This window comes from Aythya marila (genome assembly GCF_965140915.1).
Source record: "Aythya marila genome assembly, chromosome: 1".
Taxonomy (NCBI): Eukaryota; Metazoa; Chordata; class Aves; order Anseriformes; family Anatidae; genus Aythya; species Aythya marila.
Genome location: NC_139042.1, coordinates 204,869,786 through 204,896,050, shown reverse-complemented (window position 1 = coordinate 204,896,050; position 26,265 = coordinate 204,869,786). Strand labels below are relative to the sequence as shown.

General features: G+C 47.5%; 1 protein-coding gene across 1 annotated transcript in view; it reads left to right on the top strand.

The window, feature by feature from the left end:
- PLXNA4 (plexin A4) overlaps window positions 1-26,265 on the top strand; it is a gene marked incomplete at its 5' end in the record, with an annotated part of 374,119 nt that overhangs the window by 3,469 nt on the left and 344,385 nt on the right. Inside the window, one exon of the mRNA XM_082765856.1 lies at window positions 17,056-17,238. Coding sequence (XP_082621982.1) covers window positions 17,056-17,238 — 183 coding nt within the window. The remainder of the gene's footprint in view (window positions 1-17,055; window positions 17,239-26,265) is intronic.

Genomic DNA, 26,265 nt, shown 5'->3' with positions numbered 1-26,265 from the left:
TACCCCCACTGAGCATCGCAGAGAAATACTCTTAGAGGACATATTCCAGCCCTTCTCTGAGATACCAACTCTAAGACTGTGGATTATGGAGCTGGGCTCATCACTGTCCTCACATCTTGATGCACGGTCAGGCCTGACCTGTGAAAAACCAGAGGTGAATAGACAATCCTTGATGCTTGTTCCTCTCCTATCCTTCTGCCACAGCTGTCCTCCTCTTAATCTTCAGCATAGATCAGGAAAAATAGATGGATTTTTATGTCTGGGCAGTTGATTTGCAAATTGGTGATGTTCACCAAAGTGATGAATAGTTTCAGGTAATACCTCTGGTTTTCCTCTCTGCCCGTACCTTGCAAATGCAGGATAACAGCTTATATTTAAACAGCACATTTGACCCCAAATGCTTAGAAAGTCATATAACCAGAGAAAAATGAAGCTGGGAAAAAAAAAAAAGAGTCTTATGAGGTCATCTGATTTGCCCTTCTGCCTTACTTATAACATTTCTGACAGATGTTTGTCTCACCTGTTCTTAACCTCCAGCGATGGAGGCTCCCCTCTCTCCCTACATGATCTGTCTTTGCTGCTAGGGAGCTTTCCCTCACATCTAATCTAAATCTCCTTTCCTGATACTGAAGCCATTACTACTTATATAGCCCCTGAGAGCACTTTTGTTCCCTTTGACTATCTCCCAAAAGCGTTGTGTGCCACCAAAAGCAACCACTTTTGCGGTGCAGTGTGGTGCATCGGTCTGTGGAGCAGAGGGAGTGAGGCTGTACAGATTCTCAAGGTGTTGGTAGAAGGTAGAGCTGGTCTAGAGGGAAAAAATGCTTATAAAGGCAGAAAACAATCTTTATGTTGGGTAAAGAAGATTGGGGTTCGAATGCACATCATAAACTTTGTAACTAACCATTGATGGAAATGCTGAATTTGTTTAGAAACATAAAAAAAGGTAGTTTGGGAGGAAGATGGAGGTGTGAAGGGACCATTTCTGGGGGAAGGGATGAACTGAAGGGACCAACTGCTGGCTTAGGAGCTGGTTGCAACCCAGGGCTGTAACCTGGGGAGATCCCAGCGTCCTCGCCAGCCTGATCTGCCTCCCAGCATCACCCGCCGCTCTGCAGCCTAACAGACTGCAGTCCCTGAAATGAAAAGGTGTCACCTCCACCGCTGCAGCTCTTACCGGATACACAGTGCAAATATCTGCCCAAGATAATCAAATTGTCTGTCCCCAACTATCGCCTGGTTTCTGCCTTTCGCCGGTATTTTCTTTTCCTTTTGGCAGGAAATGGAGTTTGACTGCTTAAATTACTGTGTTCAATCTCTTCCTGTTTTTCATGGCAGCGTTGTCAGGTGGGAGAGAGCAGAAATGTTTTTTTGAAGCTGACCAGCTAACAAAAGGCGTTGTACAAAGAGCTGGGCAATATTTTTCCACCACTTTGCTAACAGAGGGCAGGCAAGGTGGGGCATTTGGGACTCAAGTCATTGTCTGACAAGTAACTCAGCCATGAAGGCTTCCCCTTCTGATGCTTCAAGCCACATTTAAATTAGCAACTCTCCAAAATATCCTTGTGGTTACCACTGCCTGGATCCCTGAGAGGTCTGCATCTCCTCCGTATGTCTGTTCCTCACGTGGACTCTGCTCTCCTACTCCTTCCTGCTTCCCTCTTTCCCCCTGCCCATTCTAGATGTTGAGACTGATCCATGCTCTGTACCACCAGGTCAGGAAGAGCCATTTCTAGCTTGAGTGCATATGGTATAAAGCACAATTTGACTCCTGGAGAGGCTGCTGTTGATGATGGAGTGGCCATAATTTTCCTACAGAAAATGTGTGTCATTATTTTCCTCTCCAGCAACACACAGGTCTGACAGAGCACTTCTGAGACACCAAGCTGGGGAGAACATTACCCCTGTTTTACAGGAGGGGCAGCTAAGGCACAGGAAAACGTGACTTGCAGCTCATTTACAGCTCAGGGACTCCCGGATCCAAGTGTTGTGCCCGATGTTCCCAACTGTTGCAGGGAGAGGGAATAACAGCCTTGCTACTGCATTCCTCTCTATCATGGGGAACAGCAAAATAGAGTCATTTAAAAAGGACATGGGATGGAGTTGCTGGAAAAAAAGTCTCTTTCAAAGGAAAAAAGAATCACTTTATCAACCAAAAGGCAGGGGTTATCATCTCTTTCTATCATTCCCCCTACAATTTCCCTTAGAAGGAAAAGGTTGGGGAAAAAAAAGGAGTGCTAACGCTTGCTTAGCCCTAAGGGAGAGGAGCATGTGGAAGGTGGTCCACGCGGTGCTGCTGCCTTGACATTTTGCACACACAGCGTGTGCTTGTTTCTCCTGGTGGGGCTGGCCATGGCATGAGCCTGCCGCTTTCCCTGGGGAATGACTCAGAGTCACAGGAACGAGCTATCGGTTTCATGAGACCTCAGAGCGCCGCTGCTTGCCAGCAGGGCTATCCAAAGTGAACCTCTGCGAGGTCAATGCCACTCATGCTTGTACAATAGGGACTTTTGTTCATCTCGACTGGATATACCACGCATAAAAGCTTTGCAGGCGCTCCTTTAGCCCAAATCACACAGGCTTATGTTCCTGATCCAAAGGGCTCATAGTCAGTTGAGGACCACTTTTTGGCCAACTTTTAATGTTGTTTTCCTCTTCTTCCTCTGTAAAGAAGAGCAGGAATCCTAAAAAAAAGTGACAGGGAGCAGCCTGTGCAGAAGCAGTAGCCTCAGAAATAGGGAAATGCCTCTCTGGGAATGCTCACTGGAGACGCTGAGACGGAGCAAACAGGCTGTGCCTGCCAGCTCTCTATTTGTATAATTGGTCACATCAGTTTGTGTTGGATGGCAGCGTGTGTGTGCAGCGTGTGCTGGAGGGACTTGCTGGGCCAAGCACTTCGAGAAGAGATGACCAGCGTCCTCTGCCAGCTTGGGAAGCCCAAATGGATGGAGGGTTTTATTGGGGATATCACTTGGACAAGGGGTAGGGTGCTGGCTTAGGATTTCTGCAGCTGAGCTCTGTGATTTGCACATCTCCCCCCTAAACCCTCCTCCCTCCCCTTTCTCCATCCCTTCACGGCCTGACTGTTGTCTCTCCGACAAAGCTGGCCGTGCTCTGGGGTGAAAGACACTTTAATAGAGAGAAATGTCATATTATCTTGCTACGTGAGGCAGCTCAGGCGAAAGCAGAGCGGGGAGCTCACTCCAGTGATGTGGCTGGTATTTCTCGTGATTGTTGTCAGTGGTGGAAGTGACCAGAGACATCTGAGGCCGTGCTCCTCAGGCTAATGGAGAGCAACCGAGTTCAAATCTCCACTGCTCTGAGCAAGGTCCTGGCCCCTCTGTAACCGGAATTAGGAAAGGCTCCCCACCTCTTCCACTGCAATGTGACCAGGCAGGCTCATTAATTAGTGCTAATTCATTGACGAGCAAGCCCAGCGTTCGTGGTCTGCCAGGGACACGATGGCTGAGACATAACGGAGTTGCAGGACTGAAACCCTCCTGGTTTTCCAATCGGTGTACGTAGCTGCAGCTGGGTAGCTCGGGGTGAGCACTGGGACTTTTCCAGTATCTACATCCCAGTTCAGCCTGGGTGTAGCTGCTGGTAACATCCTGACCTCTGGATATCCTTAAAAGCCCACGACTAGCATTTAGGTGGATGAACTAACCTGATGAAAACTCATTTTCAGGTGCTCCTTAGGCACCGCATGGGTTCATCTGCATTTTTTCCTTGGCTGCAGTCCTTCCTCCCAAGTGCCACCTCTCTGCTTTCTGCCAGTGGGGATAAGGACATGTCCCTGCCTCTGCAGAGTGCTCTGCACTCCAGGCAGGAGAAATGGCTTCAGTGGCCCTAGGGGAGAGAAAAACAAAAACTCTTAAGCACCTACATAAACTGAAGCTTGCACTTAAGGGCTGTAAGCCAGGCCCTAATTGCACAGAGAGGATGATTGCCTTTAAGGCATTAAGTGTGCTCCTCAGTATTAAACACCTGTCCTTGAAAGGATACCTCCAGATCAGAAATAACACTGCCTGTCATTAATTGTCTTATCACACCCCCTCCCTGCAAGCTCTCCTTCCAAAATGCTCATTGTTTGTGCTGCAATAAAAAAAAATCAAGCTCTGAAAAAAGCTTCCGTGAAGCCATCTATTTCCTTCCCAAACATAGGAGGAAATCCTCTGCCTTTAAGTGGCCGGGTGCCAAACCCGTGCGCGCTGCGCTGTTCCCTCCTGGCTACTTGCGTCTGCTTGACCCTGCTCACACAAAATGTTCATTGAAGACGGAGCAGGGCCCAAGGCTGCTGACTCGCTGTTGTGTCTGAGATATTTCAGGCTCGGCTCCCTCCCCCAGCCATCAGTCCCATCTCCGGACCACGCCAGCTCTGCCTCTGTGGCTCAGCATCATCTCTCAGCATCTCTCAGCATCCTCCGCTGGCCTCCAGGTAGATGCTTCTGCAGGAGAGCGAGGTGCCAGCTTCCACATCGCCGCCTGGGCCGTCTGCTTTGTGCTCCTCGATGGCCTTTATTTCTGGGAACCCATCTTTGCCGCTTCCCCTGCCAGCGACCCGGGCTGTTTTCTTCTGCGGTCGAGCCCTGCGGTCACACGTGGCTCAGCCTCGCGTTCTCAGAGGGCTCCATATGATCTCCTCGCATTTGCTTCCGTGCCGACTGATCAGCTATTTCACAAACCTGACCTCATATTGCCTCACCAGGAGATTGCCTCCCAGGCCAAGGGGAATGCTTACGCAACATTTGGGAAAAAAAAAAAAAAAAAAAAAAGGAAAAAAAGCATCAAGCAAAACTCAGAAAAATCCTGCGAAGAGCCAGAAGCAAAGTGACTGCGTCTCCCTGCATGAGCCTGATGCTATTTAAAGCACCTCCGGACTGGGGGCAGCTGGGGTTTGTACAATAACCATTCTGTTGAGGAGGGGGTCACGGGTATGCTGGATTCAGCGTTGCTTTCCAGCCCAAATCCTGCACAGACCCCTTCTCACTGACCTGATGTGAGTAGAGTTGTTGGGGTGAAAAACAGTGCAGGGTCTGTCTTCGTACTTGGGGAATCAGTGAAGAGTTTTAGCCTCTGGGAACAGTCCGATGCACACGTCTGCATTTATTTTATATTCCAGCACACACATGGCACAGGGCATTATTTTTGCCCCAGAAATATCTGTGTTTACCTGAATTGCACAGAAGCACGCGTCCACATTACATCAGGCAGCATTAATAGAGATGCTGGGAGTAGCCACTAAAAAAAATGGGGACAAGATATGATGATGGGGACAGGAAAGAGTGTTGTCCATACAGAGACGTGTCCAGGTCTCCTCTGACCATATTTGTGCCTGAGATGCTTCCAGCGTGGCATCTGTGTGGCCATGCTACAGTGGCATAGGCAGACTCTGGGTGATGTTAAAACAACTTTGGGACCAAACACAGTGTTTGTAGGGCCAACAGACCTGGCTGGATAGATATGCCAAAATTCAGGATGGAGCTGGGTGTCATGCTCGCATCTACCTATGAACCATCCGTCTCTTCAGCTCTAGTCCTTTGCACAGATAAATGTTAGGAAGCGGAGCAGTGCGGCCTCACTGTGCTTGCTGAAGTGCAAACCCTTATCGCATCTTTATTCTGGAGGTAGCAAACGCTCTCACATTGATCCCACCTGAGCGTGCACAGTGATGTTTGTGTGTGTGTGACACGTTGCATCGTTACCTGCATCCAGCGGAGACACGGGGTGCCAGAGCTTTCAACGAGGTTTCAACTTGGAGACCTCTGGGACTGAGACCATGGGGACGTGGAGCTGAATAACAAAAGCTTCTGTTCTAGCTCTGCTGCTGTGATGTGTACGTGCTTTATAAAATAGCCATGAAATCCATAAGACCTAAACCCTGCCCTGTGCCACCAGCACCCAGTTGCTTAAATTTAGGAACAAGACACTGTTTCATCCCTAGAGTTTTCTGCTTTATGGTGCAGATTCTGTGGAGATAATACTTAGAGTAGTTACAGAAGTACTTGAAGCACAGGATACCCAGAGATTTAAGTGGTAATGCCGCGGACAGACAGAGAGACCTCTGTTTCCTCCATGCAGTATTGGAGCTGGCATAGCTGATAGAGCATGTGGGTGACATTAGATCAGTAGGAACAACATCGTATTTTCCCTGTTTCAATGTCATTACCCCGTCATTGTCACCGGTCCAAAATATAATGGGATTTGTTCAGCTGATTTATCCTGTAAACAAGCAATATTAGCCAGGCGCGCATTCAGCCACAGACAGGGAGTGGGAGAGGCCGAGCAAGGCAGCGTGCAGAAGGGAATAATAAAAAACGCGCTGCTCCTAATGAGGGAATGACCCAGCACTCATCAGTGGGTCAGGGCTATTGGTTGGGACCCCGTGCCAAGAAACACAGGGCTGTAATTGTCATGGTGTCCCTGCTTCTGAGGGCCGTCCGCCGCACAGGCCTGCTTTCAGCTGCAAAAAAAAAGAAAAAGAGTTGGGAGTTAATGGCTTGAGTGAATTTATACGTGGCTGACACGAGTGCTCTGAATTCCTCAGCTCCCCAGATCTGCACAGATAGAGGCAGCAAGTGGGAGATTTTTCTTGTCCGGTGCCTGCGTGATGTATTTTGTTGTTTCAAATGAGAACCAGGCTTATTTACATCCATTTTCCACCAGATTATAGGACCAGAGACAAGGCGGTTCTCCCTGATACAGACGCGCAGCCTTCGACTCTCCATTATTTGGTGAGCACGCCGGGGTCTCTCGTACCCAACCCAGCAATTTCCCCATGCTGAAGAGCAACAACAGATACATGTTGTTCGTTACAACACTTAGCTTACCTTTGCAGGACCACAGTGAGGCTTAATTAATGCTTTTAGGCGGCTCTGGGAGAAGGTGTCGCCTGCATGCAAAGCAGCGTTGTTGTTTAATTTATCCAGCGCTGTTGGTGCGCGTGGCACTTTGCAGCCCAAATGATAATTTCGCCTGTGTAACAAAATAATAATTATAGTAATTGTGATTCAGCGGAGAATGTCTGGTGGTGCCAGCATAGGGGAGGCAGCTGGACTCTATCCGGCAAGGTGCTGGTGTGCGTCACTGGAATAGGAATGAGGGTGTCTGGCAGCTGCCAGAAATGCTCCGTCTCAGCCCAGGTTTAACCATTCTGTTACCAGCAAGTAGCAGGAGATAATGGGCCGGGGGTGAAGACGAACATGAGAGTTTAACGTGGGGAAGGTCTCCTTGTTGGGCATCTCTTTTTGGTGGACACAGCTGAGGGAAACGCAAGTTATGGCAAGGATGCTCGGGATTACGGAGGCAGAGCTGGCAGGACACAGAGCTCAGTTCTCTTTCACCTCTTTCACCGCTGCTGTTGATGGAATTTGTTACACAGATCACCTTTGGCTTACCATGGAAATCCAGTGTCCTTTAGGGGCAATTTTTCCCTCTCTGTAGGCTTCTTTCTGCCTACACAGAACAACCCTTTTCACCCAGGATTTTCCCTCTGTGACATTTGCTCCCCGGCAGCACCAGGGGAAGTCAGTGCTGCTGTGTTTCAGGTGCATAACACAGCTTTGCAGCTGGAATATGTTCTTACAGGAGAGCTCTAGCAGCTTATTTGATCAATACTTCACTTCTGAAAAATCCCCAAATGTTTGTTTACCCAATAGACCATGGCAGTTTCAAAGGCAGAGTCTCCACACTCAATAATCTCTTTTTTGGGGGCGCGTGAAATTTTTTAAGTGAATTTCTTCGAGCTCACGGAAAGCACCGAGCTGAGAGCTACAGAGATCATATTCCTCTGTTTATCCTTCAGTGCCTCATCCACACAATCCTCCAGCCTCTCAGCCAGCAGAGGAAAGTTTATGGGACTGCAGAGGAGCTCAGCTTCCTTTTACAGCCACATTTGCTGCTCTTTAGGTCCCATCCCTTCTTCCTGTTTGCAGACAGTTTCCCGCTTGGGAGGGAAGGAACCTCAGGGACCACACACCTCAGCGATCTGGTTTTCACCCCAGCTGCATGGCTTGGCGTGTTAATACTGAGGTTTGGAATTGTAATGCCAGATTTTTATTTTATTTTTTTTTTGGAGGAGGTGGAAATGATTTGCGAAAGAGAGATTTGGCTGACACAGCGATGATGAATGGGATGTGGGGTGTGAAGGCTTCCATGAATGGGAGCGTTTGGGATATCTCAGTTTGACAGCCTGCGTTGCTGCTGGAGGTACTGCCCCTCTTCCCTGCCTACATCACTTGCTTGGGTTCTAACCAAGGCTCTGAATTATCCCTTAACTTACAATATCAAAACAGAGAGAGTGTAAATATCCCACAGAAATATATTCCCACGTATCTGAGTTGGTTCCACACCTCATCTTGTTTATCTTGACACAGAGTGACTATTTTTCATGGCAGACACTTGGAATTGAAGTTGATGAAGGACCTGAAGGATATAGCGGAGGTCACATCAGTACACCATCTGCCAGTAACACGGATTCATTAACCTGGTGGTGTTTTCAGGCTGGATTTTTAATTGCACCTTCGCTCGTAATGCTAGGAGTGTCTTCTCTGCAAGTGGCCAAGAAGCAAATATGTCATTTTGCTGAGGACAGTATTGGCCTGGGGGACCGAAAATGAAATATACGTGATGTAACAAAAGCACATAGTCAGTCTTAGTTTTCTCCTTTGGAGGACATGAACTGTTTCCTTCTGATAGCCTGCTGCTGCTTCCAGAGCAGAAATCCTGCTGCTGACCAGACCCATGCCTGTGGTAAGGCAATGTTCACAGCAAAAGTGAGAATATGAGTTGAGGAACATGCCACGGGCTGAAAAGCATCTGCACCTGCTGCTCACTGGTCCTGTGGCTGCGACACAGCTGTGGTCTGCGTCTCCAGGGTCTGCATCAAGAAAGAAGAAAAGCCAACTTACTGCCAGCGTTGCTTAAATTTTGCAGTATTGGGGTCTAGAGTATATTTAGGGGTTCACTGATCAATGGATATTGTACACATCTTTTGGCACAGTAATCATGCAGAAATTTAGAACTAGGAGATGCTAAATTAATAGCCACTGTTGCTTCTTAGCAATAATCACTGAGCTCTGCTGAGCAAAAGGCCTGAAGACTACAGAAACCTGTTGGTCCCCATAAGAGAGGCAGCCTCCTCTTCAGGAAATTGCAAATTTTACGATGTGGAGGTAGATGGCAGAGGCTGTTGGGAAGCCTTATGCTAACAGTCCAGCAGGAACATAAATGCAGACATAACAAGTCTGTACCACATTAAGATTCTGCAGCACTCTGGAAACTTGACACCAGCCCTTGAACTGATGCTTAAACTACAGACCCCAAAACCAAACGCTGGTACAAGTTCTAGTTAATTTGAGCAACTTTTCCCCGGTCTTGTGTTCCTGAATGATATCTGAGTGAAAACCTCTTAGCATAGTGGGTACAATTTCCCTGTAATTGGTAAAGTTACTGTAACTGCACTGTCATTTGTATATGGTGACATGTAATTGCGTGGTAACCACTGCTGTGGTTGCACAAGTGAAAAGCAGCGTGCAATTATAATGTATTTCCAAATGCTGGCTCTTTATCCAGCTTCCATTATATCACTAAGCACCCTAGGGAAATGGCACTGGATATTTCTGTATGTCGTTAGACTGCGGGCTAACTGCTGAAGAGTGGGTTTGTTGGTGAGCTGTGCTGTCTTTGGTCGGTGGCCCAGGGTTCCCATCTTTTTGCCCACAAAATTTCCCCGGGCCTTGAATTGCAGATGACAAAGGTCTATAGCTGTTGGTGGTCACTGGGCAAGCCCACATTTTTTTTTCCTCTCCCAGTGTCAGGAATGCATGTGATGGGAGGGCAGTAACAGGCATCAAATTATGTGAATGATGTGGCACGAGGTGAGTGTCAGAGGAGCTGTCTCCATCCTGCACCAGGACCTCATGGCTAGACACTGGTAGCCACTGCCTGTAATTTGGTGGTCCTGCCACAGTTCACAGCACAGAACGTGGGGAGAAGGCTGGATGAGCCAAGTCCACGTGTCCCAGTGGGGTCAGAAGGGAGAGCTAGAGGTCAGAAGCAGAGATCCTGCTAAGAATACAGGAGGTCAGAGGCAGATCCAATGCAGCTTAAGGGTACTGAAAATTCCTGGTGACAGATTTCCCTAGGACATCCATCTCTCTAGAGTTTTAAATATATTGTGGAGCAGGACACATGTCCATCCTCATCAGGAAGCTCAGTCCTTGCTGTTGAGAGGATCATGCACACAGGTGATGAAGAGACCCTGGGACCTTGCAAAGATTCAACTGCATATTGCTGTTAATTTCTTACTGCTCTTGGCTCCCTGGCTCTGCTGGCAACACACGCAGCCGTAATGTATGCATTCCCTCCATCATCTGGAGTAGCCAAGCCTGAGATAACAAGAGTGAGAAGCCAAGTACCTGCCACTGTATGAAGACAAGGCTATTAGGCATTAGCTGTAAATCAAAGGCGAGAGACTTGGCCGTTGGGACAGCCTTTATCCCCGGTGAGTCTGGGGAATTGCTTTGGAGCCTGCTGAGATATCTGGAAAAAGGCCCTCGTGCTTTGATAGGGAAGGAAGATTTTACCCGAGTGAAAGCAAGGAGGAATGAGGGATGGCTAATCCTTTACCGAAGCCTTTCCCAAAATATGGATTAGGCTGTATTTGATTACCAGGGGCTCTTTCGGAGGCAAATTCCTAAAGCAGATGTTTAAGGGACACCTGCAGATCAGTAGGAGCACTATTTGCACTGTTCCCCGAATACCTTGCACTTCAGCCTGTAGTGCAATGCCCAGCGCTTCTGCTGGGCAATCAGATGAGATCAATGAGGGAGGTGTTGTAATCAGCTCTAACCCTTCTGCTGAGTTTGGGGGTTTTGGGGAGTCGGTGAATCTCTAGAGACCTAAGCCAGCACGAGCCTTGTAAAACCATCCTCTTCAGGAGGGTTTGGATGCGTTCATTATTTATTTGATAGGCTTAATCCTGGAGAAGGCAGATGCCTGCCAGGATCCTCCTGTAAATCAGGGCCATTCTTTGCACATCCTTCCTATTTCACTGGCGAACGTGACACTTGGCCACGGTGTCACTGCTGCAGATGAAACCTCTGCTTGCCGATGCAGGGAGCAGTGGCAGGAGCAGACAGCAGCCTCTCACCAGCTGGCTCCCCACTGCGCATCAGCGTGAGATGGAGAGGCAGCTGGTGGGACTCGGGAGGGCATTTATGCCCTGGGAGCTGCCAATCACTCTCACATGAAGATATTTTGGATATGTAAAGCACCTAATAAACCTGTGTTTAGCAGCTTCCCTGGGGCAGAGGGGCAGTGAGTAATATTCCCTCACTGGCAGGTGGAACGTGATGCAGGATGCTGGTTTGACTCCATTCCAGCATCTCAACCACAAGGCCCCCCCCTTCCTTTCTGAGTTACCTACAGACCACACTGTGAATTTCTGGGTTAGATTTAACTGCTCAAGATGCAAGAATTGCTGATTGCTTTCCTGCCTCTTTAGATCTTCCCTTTGCCCCTCCCTGATATCCCAGCTGGCGTGCCAGCAGTGTTGTGAGCAGAGTGAATTCATGTCCTCACCTCCGCTTTCATTCTGGAAAGTCGTTAACGTGAAATTGCCAAGCAGAGAAGCTCCAGAGAGTTTAACGTGGCTACTTTATATTGCTGTTAGGAGTGTCTGGAATTGAAAATAAACCTGCGCTTGCAACTCCTGACCCTTTCATCATAAATCCAAATTTCCTTACGTGTTTCTCTTTGCTGAAGAAGATGACTGTATTTCTGCCTTTACAAAGATGTTGTGCGTGCAGCTGAGAGCCCCAGCTGCACAGAAGTTAGCTGATGTTTATTTGTAGGGTTTAACTCACTGGTATTTTTTTTATTTTATTGTTGTAGATGATCCCCTGAGGAAATAATCCCAATGTGTTAAATGAAAATTGTTTTCATGCAATGTGTGACTTGCTGGCCTTACTCTTCCTCCAAGCTCCTTCTTGGGGGACTGTGTCTACTTTCAAACTGTAACTGTGCAATTGCTTCTCCAGCATCTGTGCAAGGGCACATGACTGTACAGCTTGGCCTGATCTGCCCTTAAACATCCCTTCACATCTCAGAGGTTAAGGTGCGCTGTGATGGTCCTAGCTCTCATCTGAACCTCATCTTTTTAATGCACTGATTTCACTCTTCAAACTTGTTTTGGTGTTTGGATGTGTCCTTCTGTAAATGATCTCAGGGGAGTGAGATGAAATCAGTGGGCTTAAAGTTAGTTCTGTGCCTGTAGGTGGGAAAAGCTTGATTTCAGCCCTGTTAAGGTTAGGTCTGACTTCAGCTGGAGCTGGGCCCAATCTGTTGGAGGAGGAACTAACCTGTGGCAATTGGATTAATTAAGCCTCAACAGGCTGGGGATGTTCTGTAGATCAACTACAGGTTATTGTGTTTGATGCTGGGATTTCTGGGTCTGTATCCTCTTAGGGTTTTGCAGGCTGATAAGAGCTTATTCTGGCTGTGTAAGCTCTGATATGCATCCACAGCAGTCATGCTCTAGCTAACACATCCCTGCTGTTGATGGAGTGCACTGCAGAGGACTCAATGCTGTATTCTTTCAGCCACACAAGCTCAGACATGTCTGGATGCCTGGAGAACAAGCAGAAGTAGCTTGCATCTCCCTGAAAAATAATGCAGGAAACTCCTGTCTGAGATACAATGTCCTGGGTCATGCAGGAAGGTAGAGCAGATGATTGCAGGGCCCGTTTTGGTCTCTAAATTACTTTGGGCTGTGCTGTTGGGGGGTAGCATACAATCATAGAATGCTTTGGATTGGAAGGGACTTAAAGGTCTTCTAATGTCTCTGCATTCCTCCGAAGCTATCTGTCCTTGCTTCTACCCTCTGTAGGCATCCTCTCTCTGTTTTAATTTGTCCAGGAGCTCCTTGTTCATCCATGCAGGCCTCCTGGTGTTTTTGTCTGACTTCCTCTTTGTTGGGAAGTATGATCCTTGAATATTAACTAGCTTTTTGGGCCCCTCTTCCCTCCAGGGCTTTGTCCCTTAGTACTCTTCCAAGCAGATCCCTGAAGAGGGTAAAGTCTGCTCTCCCAAATCCCAGGGTAGTGAGCTTACTGTGCCCTTAAGATCCTAAACTGCACCATGTCATGGTCACTGCATCCAAGGCTGCCCTTGAGGTTCATATTCTCCACCAGTCCCTCCTTGTTGGTGAGAATGAGATCCAACGTAGCATCTCTACTCGTTAGCTCCTCTATAACTTGGAGAAGAAAGTTACCAGCGCATTTCAGGAACCTCCTGGATTGCCTGTGCCCTGCTGTGCTGTCCCTCCAACAGATATCAGGGTGGTTCAAGTCTCACAGAAAGACCAGGGCTTGCAAACTTGAGGCTGTTTCTATCTGTCTATAAAAGGCCTCGTCTGCTTGGTCTTCCTGACCAGGTGGCCTGTAGCAGACCACCACTACAATGTCCCCTTTCCCTACCCTCCCTTTAATCCTGACCCATCAGTTCTCTGCCAATTCCTCATCCATCCCCAGGCAGAGCTCCTTGTGCTCCAGCTGCTCATTGACATAGAGGGCAATGTCCCCTTCTTGTTCCCCCTGCCTGTCTTTCCTAAAGAGCTTGTGTCCAGCCATCCTAACACTGCAGTCATGGAAGCAATCCCACCATGACTACAATGCCAATGAAGTCATAGCCCTGCAGGCTATGACATCTCTAACTCCTCTTGTTTATTACTCCTGCTACCTGCATTTGGATAGAGACATTTGAGTGGGGACCCTGATGAAGCTGACTTCCCAGCTGGTGTGGCTGGAATTCCTTCGTGCTGCTCTTCAGGTGCTCTCCTGCTGACCCATGACCCTTTTCCAGACTCTGGGCATCTGTTGCTGACACTGGCAGCAAACTGGGAGGAGTGGGATGGATTGGGATTTTCCACAACTGTAGTTTAAAGCCCTCTTCACCAGCCTGGTAAGCCTATGTCCAAAGATGTTTTAACCCTTCTCTGACAGGTGAACCCTATCAGCTCTCAGCAGACCAGGGTTCTTAAAGCAAGACCCATGGTCTAAGCAGGTGAACCCCTGGCTGTGGCACTAGTCCTGTAACCATCTGCTGGTTTGCCAGATTCAGCTGGCTCTTTCCCTTTGACTGAGAGAACTGATTTAAAAAACTACCTGTGCTTCTGAGTCCTTTCCTGCTGCTCCCAGGGCTCTGTAATCCCTCCTGGTGCTCCTCAGACTGCTTTTGGCTGCATCACTGGTGCCCATGGGAAACAGCAGCAGCAGATAACAGCCTTTAGGCTGTACGAGGCTTGGTGGTCTATTAGTGATAACCTTGATATGAGCCCCTAGTGAGCAGCAGACTTCCCTCAAGAGCAGCTCAGGTCAGCAGATGAGCACCTCTATACCTCTCACAGGAGAGTCTCCTGCTGCTATCACCCACAGCCTTTTCTTAGTAGGACTGGTTGTTCTGTGGGGAGCAGTTTTACTCAGCCCCAACCCCCTGCAACGGGTCTTTTCGGTCAGCAGAGGGGTGAAGTGCTTCTGTAAGGCCACCTCAGGCTGTAAGGGCACACCAGACCCCTGGGGGCAGGCCCTTCCTCCTGCTGCTCCCCATTGCTTTCAGCTTCCCCTCTGTGGTGTCATTGCCCAGCCCCCTTCCCTCCCCCCTGCGCACTCTTTTAGTGGTGCTGGGGGAATTTTGGGCTGTTTGGGCACAGGCTGCTGACTGCTAGGATCCATATAACTCCTCCTCAGCCTCCCTGATGCTATGTGTCCTCCTCACGGCTTCCTACAGCTCGCCCACCAGCAGCAGGAGGTCCTCCACCTTTGGCAAGCAGGCAGGCCTGCCACCAGCCCCTGCCCCAGGGGAAAGGTTGCTGCTGAGGGAGCAGGGACTCCATTAGTACAACTAATGAGAGCTGCTGGTCTCTTGAGTGTCCTAGGGGCTCTGCCATGCTAGGGGGACCCCTAAGCCTGTGCCCGCTCTGCTCTCTGTTTTCACTGCTTGCTGGTGTCATCTGTGGTTTGAGGTGGATGTGCTGCACCCTAGGTAAGTTGTCCGCTGGTCCTATTAAGTTTTTCACTCTTGGTAGAGAAGAACGCTGTTTTGTGTTTCTTATTTTCTTCCAGCACCATGGCAAAGCAGGGTTTTCCCTTGCCCCCTTTTCTGCCGTTTGTAGAAGGTGTGGGGATCTTTCGCTTTCAGTCTGAAATGATTTTTCCCTCAGCTTGTCAAGTGTTTCTGGGCAAACTGACTTCAAATCCTGAATTTTTCTCAAATCCTGCTTCAGTGGGATAATTCAGTGGGAAGGGACCCCAGGGGGTCACCCAGTCCAGCTTCCTGCTCAAAGCATGGTGCATCCTAGGCTTGGGGGACTTCTGGAGTCCTTTTGCAGTCACTTGCTCTACCATGAGGTGATCCAGTGCATTCCAGGGTTGAAAGGATGGTTTGATCTTCGGCATACCTCCTTTCCTTGATTGTGGGGATGGTTTATGCGACTGCTGTAGGCCACTTTTTAAGATTTCATGTGGTTGAAGCTAGGTGAGGTGGATCCCGTGCCAGGCGATGTGTCAGGTAGCAATCTGGGGAACAGAAGGCTGGTGACACTGCATCAGACCAACATGCTGCTCCTCCACCTCGGTGTCCCACACCTCGCCAAAAAATCTGGGTAGTGTTGCTGCTTCTGACATCCTTGGTACTTCCCGAGTAATCAAGCTGTGGTTTTTATTTTTTTTTTCTCCTTTTCTTCCCGAGCTACATAATAAAACTGGGCATGTTCTCATTATCCACAGAAACGCTTGACACCAGCAAGCAATGCTGTCATGGGGGTCTGCAGCATGGTGATCAGCGCCATGGTGCTAGACCTCAGATGAATTTGGCCTTTGGATCTGGGATGCAGATTTATCTTAAATTTTGTGCTAGCATTGTAGACTAGCAATATCCTGTCTGCAGCTCATAAACGCTCTTGATCTGATCTGTAATTGCACTTTGAGATGGTGTTTTAGCTCTGAAAGGGCAGTCCTCAAACACTAATGACTTTTGCAGGCCAGAGCTCAGGCTAGCTCTTCCTTACTAATGGCTGTTTGAATTCCGTGTAGATTTTATTTGTTTATAAATATGTTTAGGACACATTATTTTTCCATTCAGCAAAAACATCTGTAATTATTTCCCGTAATTGCTGGGTGAGGACAAAATGAATCAACACTCAGGCTTTTGCTGCCTGTGTGAACTCAATCAAGGAGCAGCACATATTCTAGCCATGCTTCCCAGAAGATGTGATCTCAGATAAAGAAAATGGTCACAGCTCTTCTTTATCAATATAAGAAGATCAAGTAACTTTCTCGTAGACTGAATTATTGCTTTTCTAGGCCTTAGTCCAGCAAAAAAAAAAAATTAATCAGGTGCTTAGCTTCAGATGTGTAAGTGGTCACACTGAAGTCAGTGAAGTCTAATTGCTTTGGCAATTGCATGCTGTAATATTTGGAACTTCATCTGTATTTGCGTTACTCTGTGGGACCTTCACACTGCCAACCTGTATTAATCTCACCTATTTTCCAGATCGTGCTGTGAGGTAGGATAGAAGAGTTGTCCACATTGTTCTGCTGTTGCTCTTCGGTAACTCCCTCAAGTTGAAGGCAACACCATCTTATTTGCTAATGTAGATTTAGCTCAGTGGTTTGTATTCTGGATCCCTGGGGAATGATGTGCAAACATTACTTTTGACAGACCTAGAAATGTTTAAAACTTTCAATGGACTTTGAGTGCTAGCTAAAAGAGACTGGTAAAGTAGTAGGAAAAATGCTTAAAATAATATATCCTGCTGGGCTGTCATTCAAGAGAAACAAGTTTCCAGTGCGCCTTCTGTCTGTAACTCATCATGAGACTCTGGACAATTTATTTCCACCTTTGTAATCCTCCAGTCCTGCCTTTGTCATCAATTTGTCAGTCTGCATAAATTATAGGCATGTTGCATAACGGTGGCCGCGGTTGGATGGATACTTTGCAGATAGCTAAAGAATTAGTGGCTTCACTTTTTCATGCTGTCTTCCTTGTTGTTTACAGCTGTTAACGATTGATGACAATTTCTGTGGCCTGGATATGAATGCCCCGTTGGGAGTATCATCAATGGTGCGTGGGCTCCCCATTTTCACTGAGGACGGAGACAGAATGACATCCGTGATTGCCTACGTTTACAAGAACCACTCCCTGGCTTTTGTGGGAACCAAGAGTGGGAAGCTCAAGAAGGTAAGACCTAATGTGGTCCTTTAACTCTTATTTTCACGTTCTTACGGAGATTGGCAGTGTGGTGGTGTTGTGTGTGAATGCAATCCTTATTGTAAGGTGCATCACCTACACTGAGATAGCAAATGTTGTTTTGGTTGGCAAACAGTCGCATTTGACCCCCAAAGAGTAAAGCTGACTTGAGAAAGGCAGACTCACAAATTGGTTTTATCTGCAAAAGAATGTCTGAAGTCAAACCGCGGGCAGACTTGATGCAGTTTAAATCCAACAGATTTTTTTGTGTGTTCAGACCATCTCTAATTAAGTAGTTGATCACATGGTGCATGCCGGAGAAAACAGGATTGTGCCTGAAGTTTGTTAAGAAATGGGATTCATGCTCTGGAGATCTTTCTTCAGAGCAATGTGACTGGACCATGACTTTACCACAAGCCCAGCATGGGATTAGTGGTTGCTGGGTGCTTGTGCTGTAGGAAGTGTTTTCAGCAAAAGGAAGCTATCTGAATGATAATGAGCTTTATGCTGGTGGAGTAACCATGGCTGATGCCACAGAAATAAATTCATCCTTTATTGTGTTTGAGCTTATGTTCCTCACTCTGCATTCTCACTAAAAATACGCCTGTTGCATGGCTGTCGTGTAACAGCTGCTGTTGTTCATCATGTAAGGCAGTTGTAGAGGCCTTAAGAGGTAGAAACTGGGATTTTTTTTACCTGGTGCTTTTGGTAGATGCTTTTCTATAAGCAGCAGAAGGTGGTAGAACTGATCTTCTTGTGTTAATGATGGGCACCACATGCTTTTCAACACCTCCGTGCCAATCTGGCAATGTTTGAATGCTTGGGCTGGGCATGTTCCAAAATATTGTGTGTGTGAGGAGATTGTGGCTTTGTGAGAATAATGGAGATGGGTGATACACTGGGAGGGGAGGTTGGACTGAGCCTTGGACGTTCTGTTGGGTGTTGACACCTCTTTGAATTCCTTTTTACAAATAATAACCTCAAACTGGGGAGATGATGGTGCTATTAAAACGTTGCCCATATGGGTTGTATATATGATGGACAGAGTGGAAAGGAGGACGGGAGTCATTTGTTCACAGATACAAAACCAGAGATCTTAGATCTTCTTTATGTTCCTCCACTTGCTGCTTCACTTAAAAATGGTATCAAAGTTTTAAATTCAGATGGCATGGCCCCTGTGCTGTGTGAGGTTTGTAAGGGGAACAGGATCATGCCCACTGACAAACATCTCCAGTCCTGTTCAACAGAGGAAAGGCTGCTGATGCTTTTACAAAGAATAAGGTGTGTATTTTTTCTTTTTTAATGGTCTGTTCAAGCATGTGGAAAAGGAGCCAAATTGTTTTTTAAACCATTGTAATAAAAGTAATCTCCTCCCCTGACTAATTAGGTTTTGCTTCCTTGTCATCTGTGATATCATAATAAGCTGTTCAGTCCTCCAGCCAGTCTCTTGGGGAAAGAAATAGGACAGCTGAGATCTGAATAGTAAATATCCGAAAGACCTAATGGTTAAGAATGACGCTGCTTCTCTGCACTTGCAAGCATTTGTTTTTTCTTTTGGCTCCAGGAGAAGCAAACTCAGACGTAGCTCTGTCTTTGCCTTTGCAGGTCACATTGCAGAATCCAACATCTCATCTTTTTTTTAAAAGGGGAAAATGGGAGTGAGAAAGCTTTTTGTTTTTTACCGAGCGTGGTGAGGAGTGGGGACAGCCTTATAGGGTAAAGAATGAGAAGAGGCGAGCTGAACTAACTGATGTAACTTGAGAAAGCTGCGTTTTATTCTCTTTTTCCTAACATGATGAATGTTCTGTCTGCGGTAGTTAGTGCGGTGGGCGTGTGTGTCAGAGCAGGGCTGGAGCCATGGGCTGAGATCTTCATGGGCTGAGTAATTCTCCATCAGGGAGGTGGCATGCAAAGCTGTCAGTGCAAAATAAAGCTCCCCCAAACTCAAAGGGTTGTTTTGGACCAGTTGAGCCTGGAAACATTCACTTCCCACAGGTTCAGCCTGGGCCTTGCTATGACATCTGCAATCACTGACTCCTCCTGGGCTCCTGAAGGTATCTGAGCTCAGGACCTCAGCCTGCTTTCCCCTCCAAGGGCCACACGAGGCCAATTTGGCACTCAGTTTTTTTTTCACTTGATATTCCTTGGTCCCTGCCAAGGCTTCATGGCCTTTCGAAGCTTTGTTTTCCATCTTGGCTCATCAAACAGGTGCTTTTGAATAGGAAGCAAGGGAAATACTGCGTCGGTAATTGCAACTCCTGCACGATCCATTACGTTGAAATGAAGTTTGATTTATGTTTTTTTTTTTTAAAAAATGCATATGGGTAAATTGAAATAAGCTATATGAGATGAGATGAAGCGCTGCATACCAGTGGATGAAGCCCAGGGGCTGTCATTTTCCTGCTGCCTGCTGGGTCCTGCCATGCACAGCACGTACTGCAGCTTCTCCTGGTACTTGGAGAAGCCATGGTGAAGAGTTTCTGGCTAGCACAAAGAGATGGGCTATTAGATTATCCACAGTACAGCAGGATCTGCTCAGCTGTTGTGTGAAAACTCACCGCAAGTAATTAGAGGACAGTTTTGCAGAAACTTCCCTTATTTTTTCCTCCAGTTTCAGTCTTTTTTCCCTGTTCCTATTTTTAAATGAAAGATCCAGACCGCGTATCGGATTTTGATGCATGCAACCCGTGGAAGCGCTGCGAAATACTCGCAGTCATAAAGCACTGTCTGGTAGTTGATACACAAATGTCACGTGTCAGAGGAATTTATCCAGTGGCACACAAACCCGAAGTAAAATATTGTGCTTTACAGGAACATATCATTAAAATGAAAACTAGCAGCATATCAGGAATCTGTCCGTGTAACCAAGACAACAAAGAGAGAAAGAAAAGGAAAAACTGAGATAGAGATAGGGTAGGAAAAGAAGGGAGTGAAAGAGAATGACAAGGCTGGCCCCAGCTATTTCACTGCCCTGGGCAAAATACATTTTGCAACCCTCTCTCATTCACACAGCTACATGTGCAGACCAACAGGAAAGCTCTGAATAATGTGCTGTAGAAATATGCCCTACAAGTCTGCCAGCTTGTCCACAGCACAGCGTGGCCCTGCAGAACGGTGATATAAATAGGATAAAAATGCAGAGCTATGAAAAAGGAGAAAAAATTGTCCCTGTCTGTATCTTGTGGTGGAAACCGCAGCCTGATTAAAGGGCTGCTGGGTGCTGGTGTCCTCTTGGGGGTGGAGAAGGTGGTCCAGGGATAAGTGGGTTGAGAAATGGACACGTTCAGTTCTTTGCTCTCCCAGAAGCTTCTGGTCTTCTTCTGTTTCCCCCCTGCCAAGGGAAGGAAGTGCTTTGTTTGCTCTAAGGAGTGTCAGGGGAAATTAATGCACTAAATGTTGCAAGGGGCTCAGGTACGAAGCGTTAGGATCGTATCAAACAGCTCCAACAGACAAATCAGAGGAGATGCAAAACACAGCTCCTGACCACTTGTGGGCATTGAAGATGCTGCGGTACTTTTTAATGAGAAATATTTCATCTTGCATGCTTTGGTCAGATCCCATATCTAATTACCCGCTGTCCCACAGTGTCCCCTGTGCCTCCGTGCTGTGCTGGTGAGCATTGCCACCGCTTTAGGATGCTCCAGGGTGCTTGGTGGGCTTTGAAGGCAGAGTGAGCTCCTGCATATGGCGGGAGGTGCTCGATCCTCACTCCTTTGAATTTTTAGTGGTTGCTTTCAGGAGATCTGAAGGTTTGTTTTGTCTCTGCAAACCGCAGCCCAGCCACCTGTCAGGAGCAGGAGCTATTCCTGGGTGCGTGCTTCTTACAAGCACGGTGCTGGGAAACATCTGGTTTTCTTCCCCTTAGCACTCTCCTTCATTACACGCTTCGTTCTTCGCTCTGGTGGCAGGAGAAAGCTGGAGGAGGACCCACGGAGGTGCTCGGTATGATTTTGTATTGTTTCAGCTCTTTTGTTCCTAGCTTGTCTGGCCAAATGATGTTCCTCGTAGCTGCCATTGCCAAGAGAACGCAGCAGTATTCAGTATTCCTCGTACGTTTTCCCTAGATGTGTAACTTACAGGTCATCGCTTTTGTGCAGATAGTTTCCACTCTGGAAAAAAAAAATACAACTTACCTGCAATTATTCTCTGTACATGTGCAGGTGTAAAGGGCAGTTTAACATTTACAAATGTCAGCTGGGGAACAGCTCTAGGAATTGCACCTTTATTCAAAACAAAGCTATTTGTCCATTTTGAAATGCGTACTTGAAGCCAGAGTAGTAATCCTTTACATTTGTTTGAATCTTCCCTGTAAGAAATACTTTATATTCCATCTAAATGTTTCATTCAGAGCCTTCTCAATGCTAAATTGCTTGCAGAGAAAGAAATTGGGCTTAAAAAGCAATAATTTCACTCCATGGCCAATATTCCATTTTTCATAAAATCCCATCAGTCTGAGGGCATTTTAGATGTGGACTGCCATTTTGGGTAAAGGCTTTCATTCACATTAGACGGTTCTTCCCACCCGTTATCACCGCTATTTAGTAGAAAAATTTCAGTATCAGCCAATTTTGTGAACCGCCCTGTGGATTATCCTGAACTTTTGAGATTCTGCTTTCTTTGGATCCAATGCAAAACATGCAAGGGGAGAATTTTAGATATGAGAGTTCAGATTGCCAGTTCTCATTTTGGGCCCATCTCTCAGTTGTGTTGGGGAAGGTTGGCTTTCTCAGATAAATAATTGGGATGGAAGCCTTGTATGGCTAAGACTTTGCTGTTTTTTTTGGCCGCGTAGCTGTGGCTACCTGGTCCCATCACCTGTCCAACAGTTCTTCATGTTGTGTGCTGTTTACAACCTCTTTGCCTTGAAAGCTACAGGAGAAGTCAGCCAGTTGCTGGTCGAAGACGCACCTTGGTCTGTGGCAGTGTTGGTAAGGAAGCCCTGAAGGTCACCCAAGCCTGCAGCTTTATCATCACCACCGATCTCTGTGATGGTTCCCTCTTGCTGCAGTCATTGCCCAGCACAAGATGGGATCCCATTCAGCACAGGGTACGTCCTGGTGGGTTAAATCCTGGTGGGACTGGCAGGGAGTCAGATCCTTCCACAAAGCTGGGCTGCCAGTGAGTGCCACGGGTGTGCAGCAGAGGAATAAAATTGAGTTTTTCATGCAAAACAATTTGAGGAAGGCAAAATGGGGCAATAGATGGGCAGAGACCCTGCAGGTGAAAGAGCTCTGGCCAGGTTGGTGATATCACAGTGTACCCACATGGAGAAGGGAGGAATATCTCCTCTTTCTCCTCTGATACATTGCTTTCTACCCAACGAGCTGGAGCTAATGAGACTGAGCCTTGGTTTGTCACACACAGTTTTGTGGGCTCCTGATAACTGCAGGGAAAGACAGAGATTCTCGCTGTTTCTCCAGGCGAGGGAGTTTCTGAATATGCACAAGACGAGAAACCCTGCCCTGTTTAGATGTTCCCTGGAGGATATTTTGCTGCTGACAGCTCTGTGCGAATGTCAGCAGGGAAACTCTGCTTCCTTCTCCTTCCCTCTGCTGCTTTGTAGGAGTCAGATTTTATTTTTTTTTTTTTTCCCAACTGTTTGGCAAGTGGACTTGACTGCTCTGAAAACATGCTGTAGAGGCTCCGGCTCCTGCTGAGAAGCTGGTTTCTGCAAGAGGGGCTCGTTCACCCTGGCCTCTCCTCACAGCTTCCAAAACCAGCAGGAGTCCGAGCGCTTCACTCGGTTGTGATGGAGCGGTGCAACTTCCCATCTGTATTTGACGTCTGTGAAGGCTGCAGTTGTCGGTGTCCTACATTGATGTACAGTCGCTTTTTTGGAGAAGTCGTAGCCAGCTTGAGTGCCTGACGAGTAGAAAGCTGGGAGCCATGGTGTGATCTATCCTTGGTGTGCGTGTTGGGTGGTGATGGGAATCTCCATGGACATGGGTCAGTGAAAAGCATTCATATTGGGCTCATTATGATGGAGTCTAGCATGACATCAAAGTGCTGGGGGTTTGGGTGCTGAAGGGCAGAGCTGGTAGATTCAGAAGAAGCAATTATCTCCCCTTTACTCAAATTCTAGACCGTATCTCAATACTACAGCCAGTTTTGGGTTCCTCAGTACAATATTTGTCAAAAGGAACTAATTCAGGGGAGGGTGATGAGGATAGCCCAGAGCTGGAGAACCCGCCTTGGGGGAAGATGATAAGAGAATGGAGCTTCTTCAAGCAGGGGAAGAGAAACTGTGGGGGGACCTCCCAGCTGCCTTCCCATGGTTACAGGAAGGTTATTGAGAAGACAGAAAGGTTCTTCGCAGTGGTGGGAGGATGTGAGACTACAGGTATAAATTGCTATGAGAGGACTTCCAACTGGATAAAAGGCCTTTTCCACAGGAGAACAAGCAAGCACTGGAGCAGGTTGTCCAGGTGGGTGGTGCACTTTCCATCCTTGGAAGATTTCAGGGCCTGAATGGACAAAACCACCTGGTCTGATATCTCAGCTGACCCTGCTTTGGACGGGAGGTTGATACAGAAACCTCCTGAGATCCCTTCCAGCCTGGATCACCCTGTGCTCCATCATCTGCTGCAAAATTCCAGGCTCTAAACCACATCAGAGTACCTGTATCCAGGCTCTGCTGCTGAGCTGGTGTAGCTGACACTGGTTTTAAAACCCCCACTAATTGTTTGGTCATGGCAAGGGGGTGTTTGCCCTCATTTCCATTGTGTTGGCACTTCCAGCTAAAAGTTGTCAGTGTAGGATGCTGCAGTGAGCTTGTTTCTCCTTGCAGTGTTTAACTGCAGTAGGAAACCTCCCTAAAATGCTCTAAACCCTTGCTGGGAACCTTCCTAGCTGTTCCCAACACGAGTTTAGTACGTTTTTTTTTTTTGACAGTGAGAAAAGAGAGGCTTGATTCTCTGCTTCTTGACTATTCAGTGATCTCTGTGCTTTTTTTTTTTTTTTTTGAGGTTTTAGTTTAACAGTGCCTCGCATTCAGAGATGGCACCCTGTGACCATCGTTTAAGATTTCAGATGACCAGCTAACCCCTCCAGATGAAATCTGTGCTTCAAAATCCAGAGGTGCTGCCGTGCACTCTGCATGCTGGGGCTGCACCATGCGTTTTCATTCCTACCCCAGGAGAAACAGGGGGCCCCAGCAGACCCACTGCAGCAGGGAAGCTGTACCGTCAGCTCCTCAAGGCCTTCCTTGAGGAAGCTGCAGCTCAAATTTGACAGCTTTCTACCCCCAAAGTGGCTGAGCTGGGTTCCCCCTGCAGCGTGAGGATGTGCACGGTGCAGGCAGGGGAATGTTTGCGACGACAGCAGGCACAAAGGGACAGATAACAAGTGCAGGTCCTGCGGTAGGTTACCTTGCCGAAATCCACGGGCCCAGGGGATAGTTTGCAGTGACACTGCTTGTCACCTGCCTCGTCACAGCAGATGATTCTCTGCGTGGTGATGCTGGCTCTGTGCGAGATGTGTTTTCAGGCTGCGACACCTGAGGCGGCTGTGTTGTTGATGGAAACCATACAGAGGTGAGATACGAGGGGAAAAAACACATCTCTACGCCCCTGGTCTGTGTTCTTCTGTTTGCCTTCATCCCTCTGTTCCCTGAGAAGTGCTCTGGAAGGGACATTAGGTGATCAGCTTTGGTCTTCACCTGCCACTTGTGCTCTCCAGGGCGACAAAGAGAGGCTGTTAACTCCCCTACTCCACAACAAATGCCCGGACGGATGCCCAGCCAAAATGGCTCTTGTCATTCCTTCCTCCACTCTCTGTCCCCTTCCCTTTTGACGGGGATAATGACTTTTCAGGGAGCCCTTGAAGTGCCTTTTGCATCTGCCTTTGATTTGAATGCCTCCTGCCTGCTGACCCTTCTTACAGGAAGTCAGCTTAAGTGCGATTCTCCTAATTAGTTTTGCTTTAATTTAATCTTTTGAACTAATTTTATCAAAAAGAGGAAACCTTCTACCCACTCCCTCATTTCATGGGCTTGCTTTAATGCATGGTCTCTGGGTTTATTTCTCTATTTCCCGTGTCTCTAGATAGGACATCATTTGCATATTTGATTAAGCTCCATATGTTATCAGGGAGCCAGTTGAAAGAACAGCAAGTCCCTGATAAGGCACCGCGCATCCATCTCTTCCTTTCACTATCCTCCTCGCCATCCTGCAGCTTCAGCCGTGCCCAGCATCACCTCTGCAGTCTGTCGGCTTCATCTTCTTCCTTCGGTTGATCCCAGGCTCGGCTGTGAGTAGGTATTGATGTAGACATCAACATTTGACAGCCCCTGTCTTTGGGAAGGAAGCAGAATGGGTGCAGAGGATGGGAGCTGAGTCCTGGTGAAGATGCTAACCATGACCACAAGGTCCAGTTTCAGTTCCCCGTGCTCTCCAAAGCGATCTGCCTGCTTCCCCTCCTCAGGATCCTGTTGTTTCTATGGGGCATGAAGCAGCTTGTTCCCACTCCTCACTTGTTATCTCGTCCAAGCCTCTGTTGAGAGTCTCAGCTGGACTTTGCTGCGCTGTGCTTCATCTCCCACGTGCTACAAGTGGCTGCTGTGCAGAGACAGCAGGGTGGGCACACAGGGACTGGGACCACAATAGTCATGGGAGAAGATCCAGGATTTTTCCCTGAAATTTCAAATGTATTTAAAACTGTGTCTCCATGTATGTATATATATACATATATATGTGTGTGTATGTGTATATATATATATATATTTGTGCATGAAGAAGAGGAGTTTTTTTGGGCTTTGTTCTCTGGCTACTGCTTTGCAAAAACAAGTTGGCTCACATAGTTTTCCCAGCCCACTTCTAGGAACATTTTTTTTTAAATAAGTTGTGGATGCCCTTGAGTAAACTTAAGGAAGTGCTTAGTTTAACTATAGCTCTCCTCCCTGCTGCTGCTGCTCAAACTGGGGGAGGATCTGCTCAGCCTGTCACCCATAACTGGGCATTTCTGGGGGCGGCCAGGGAGCAAATTCCTGCCTTGGTGGTCCATGGGGCAGAGGCTGGCTCA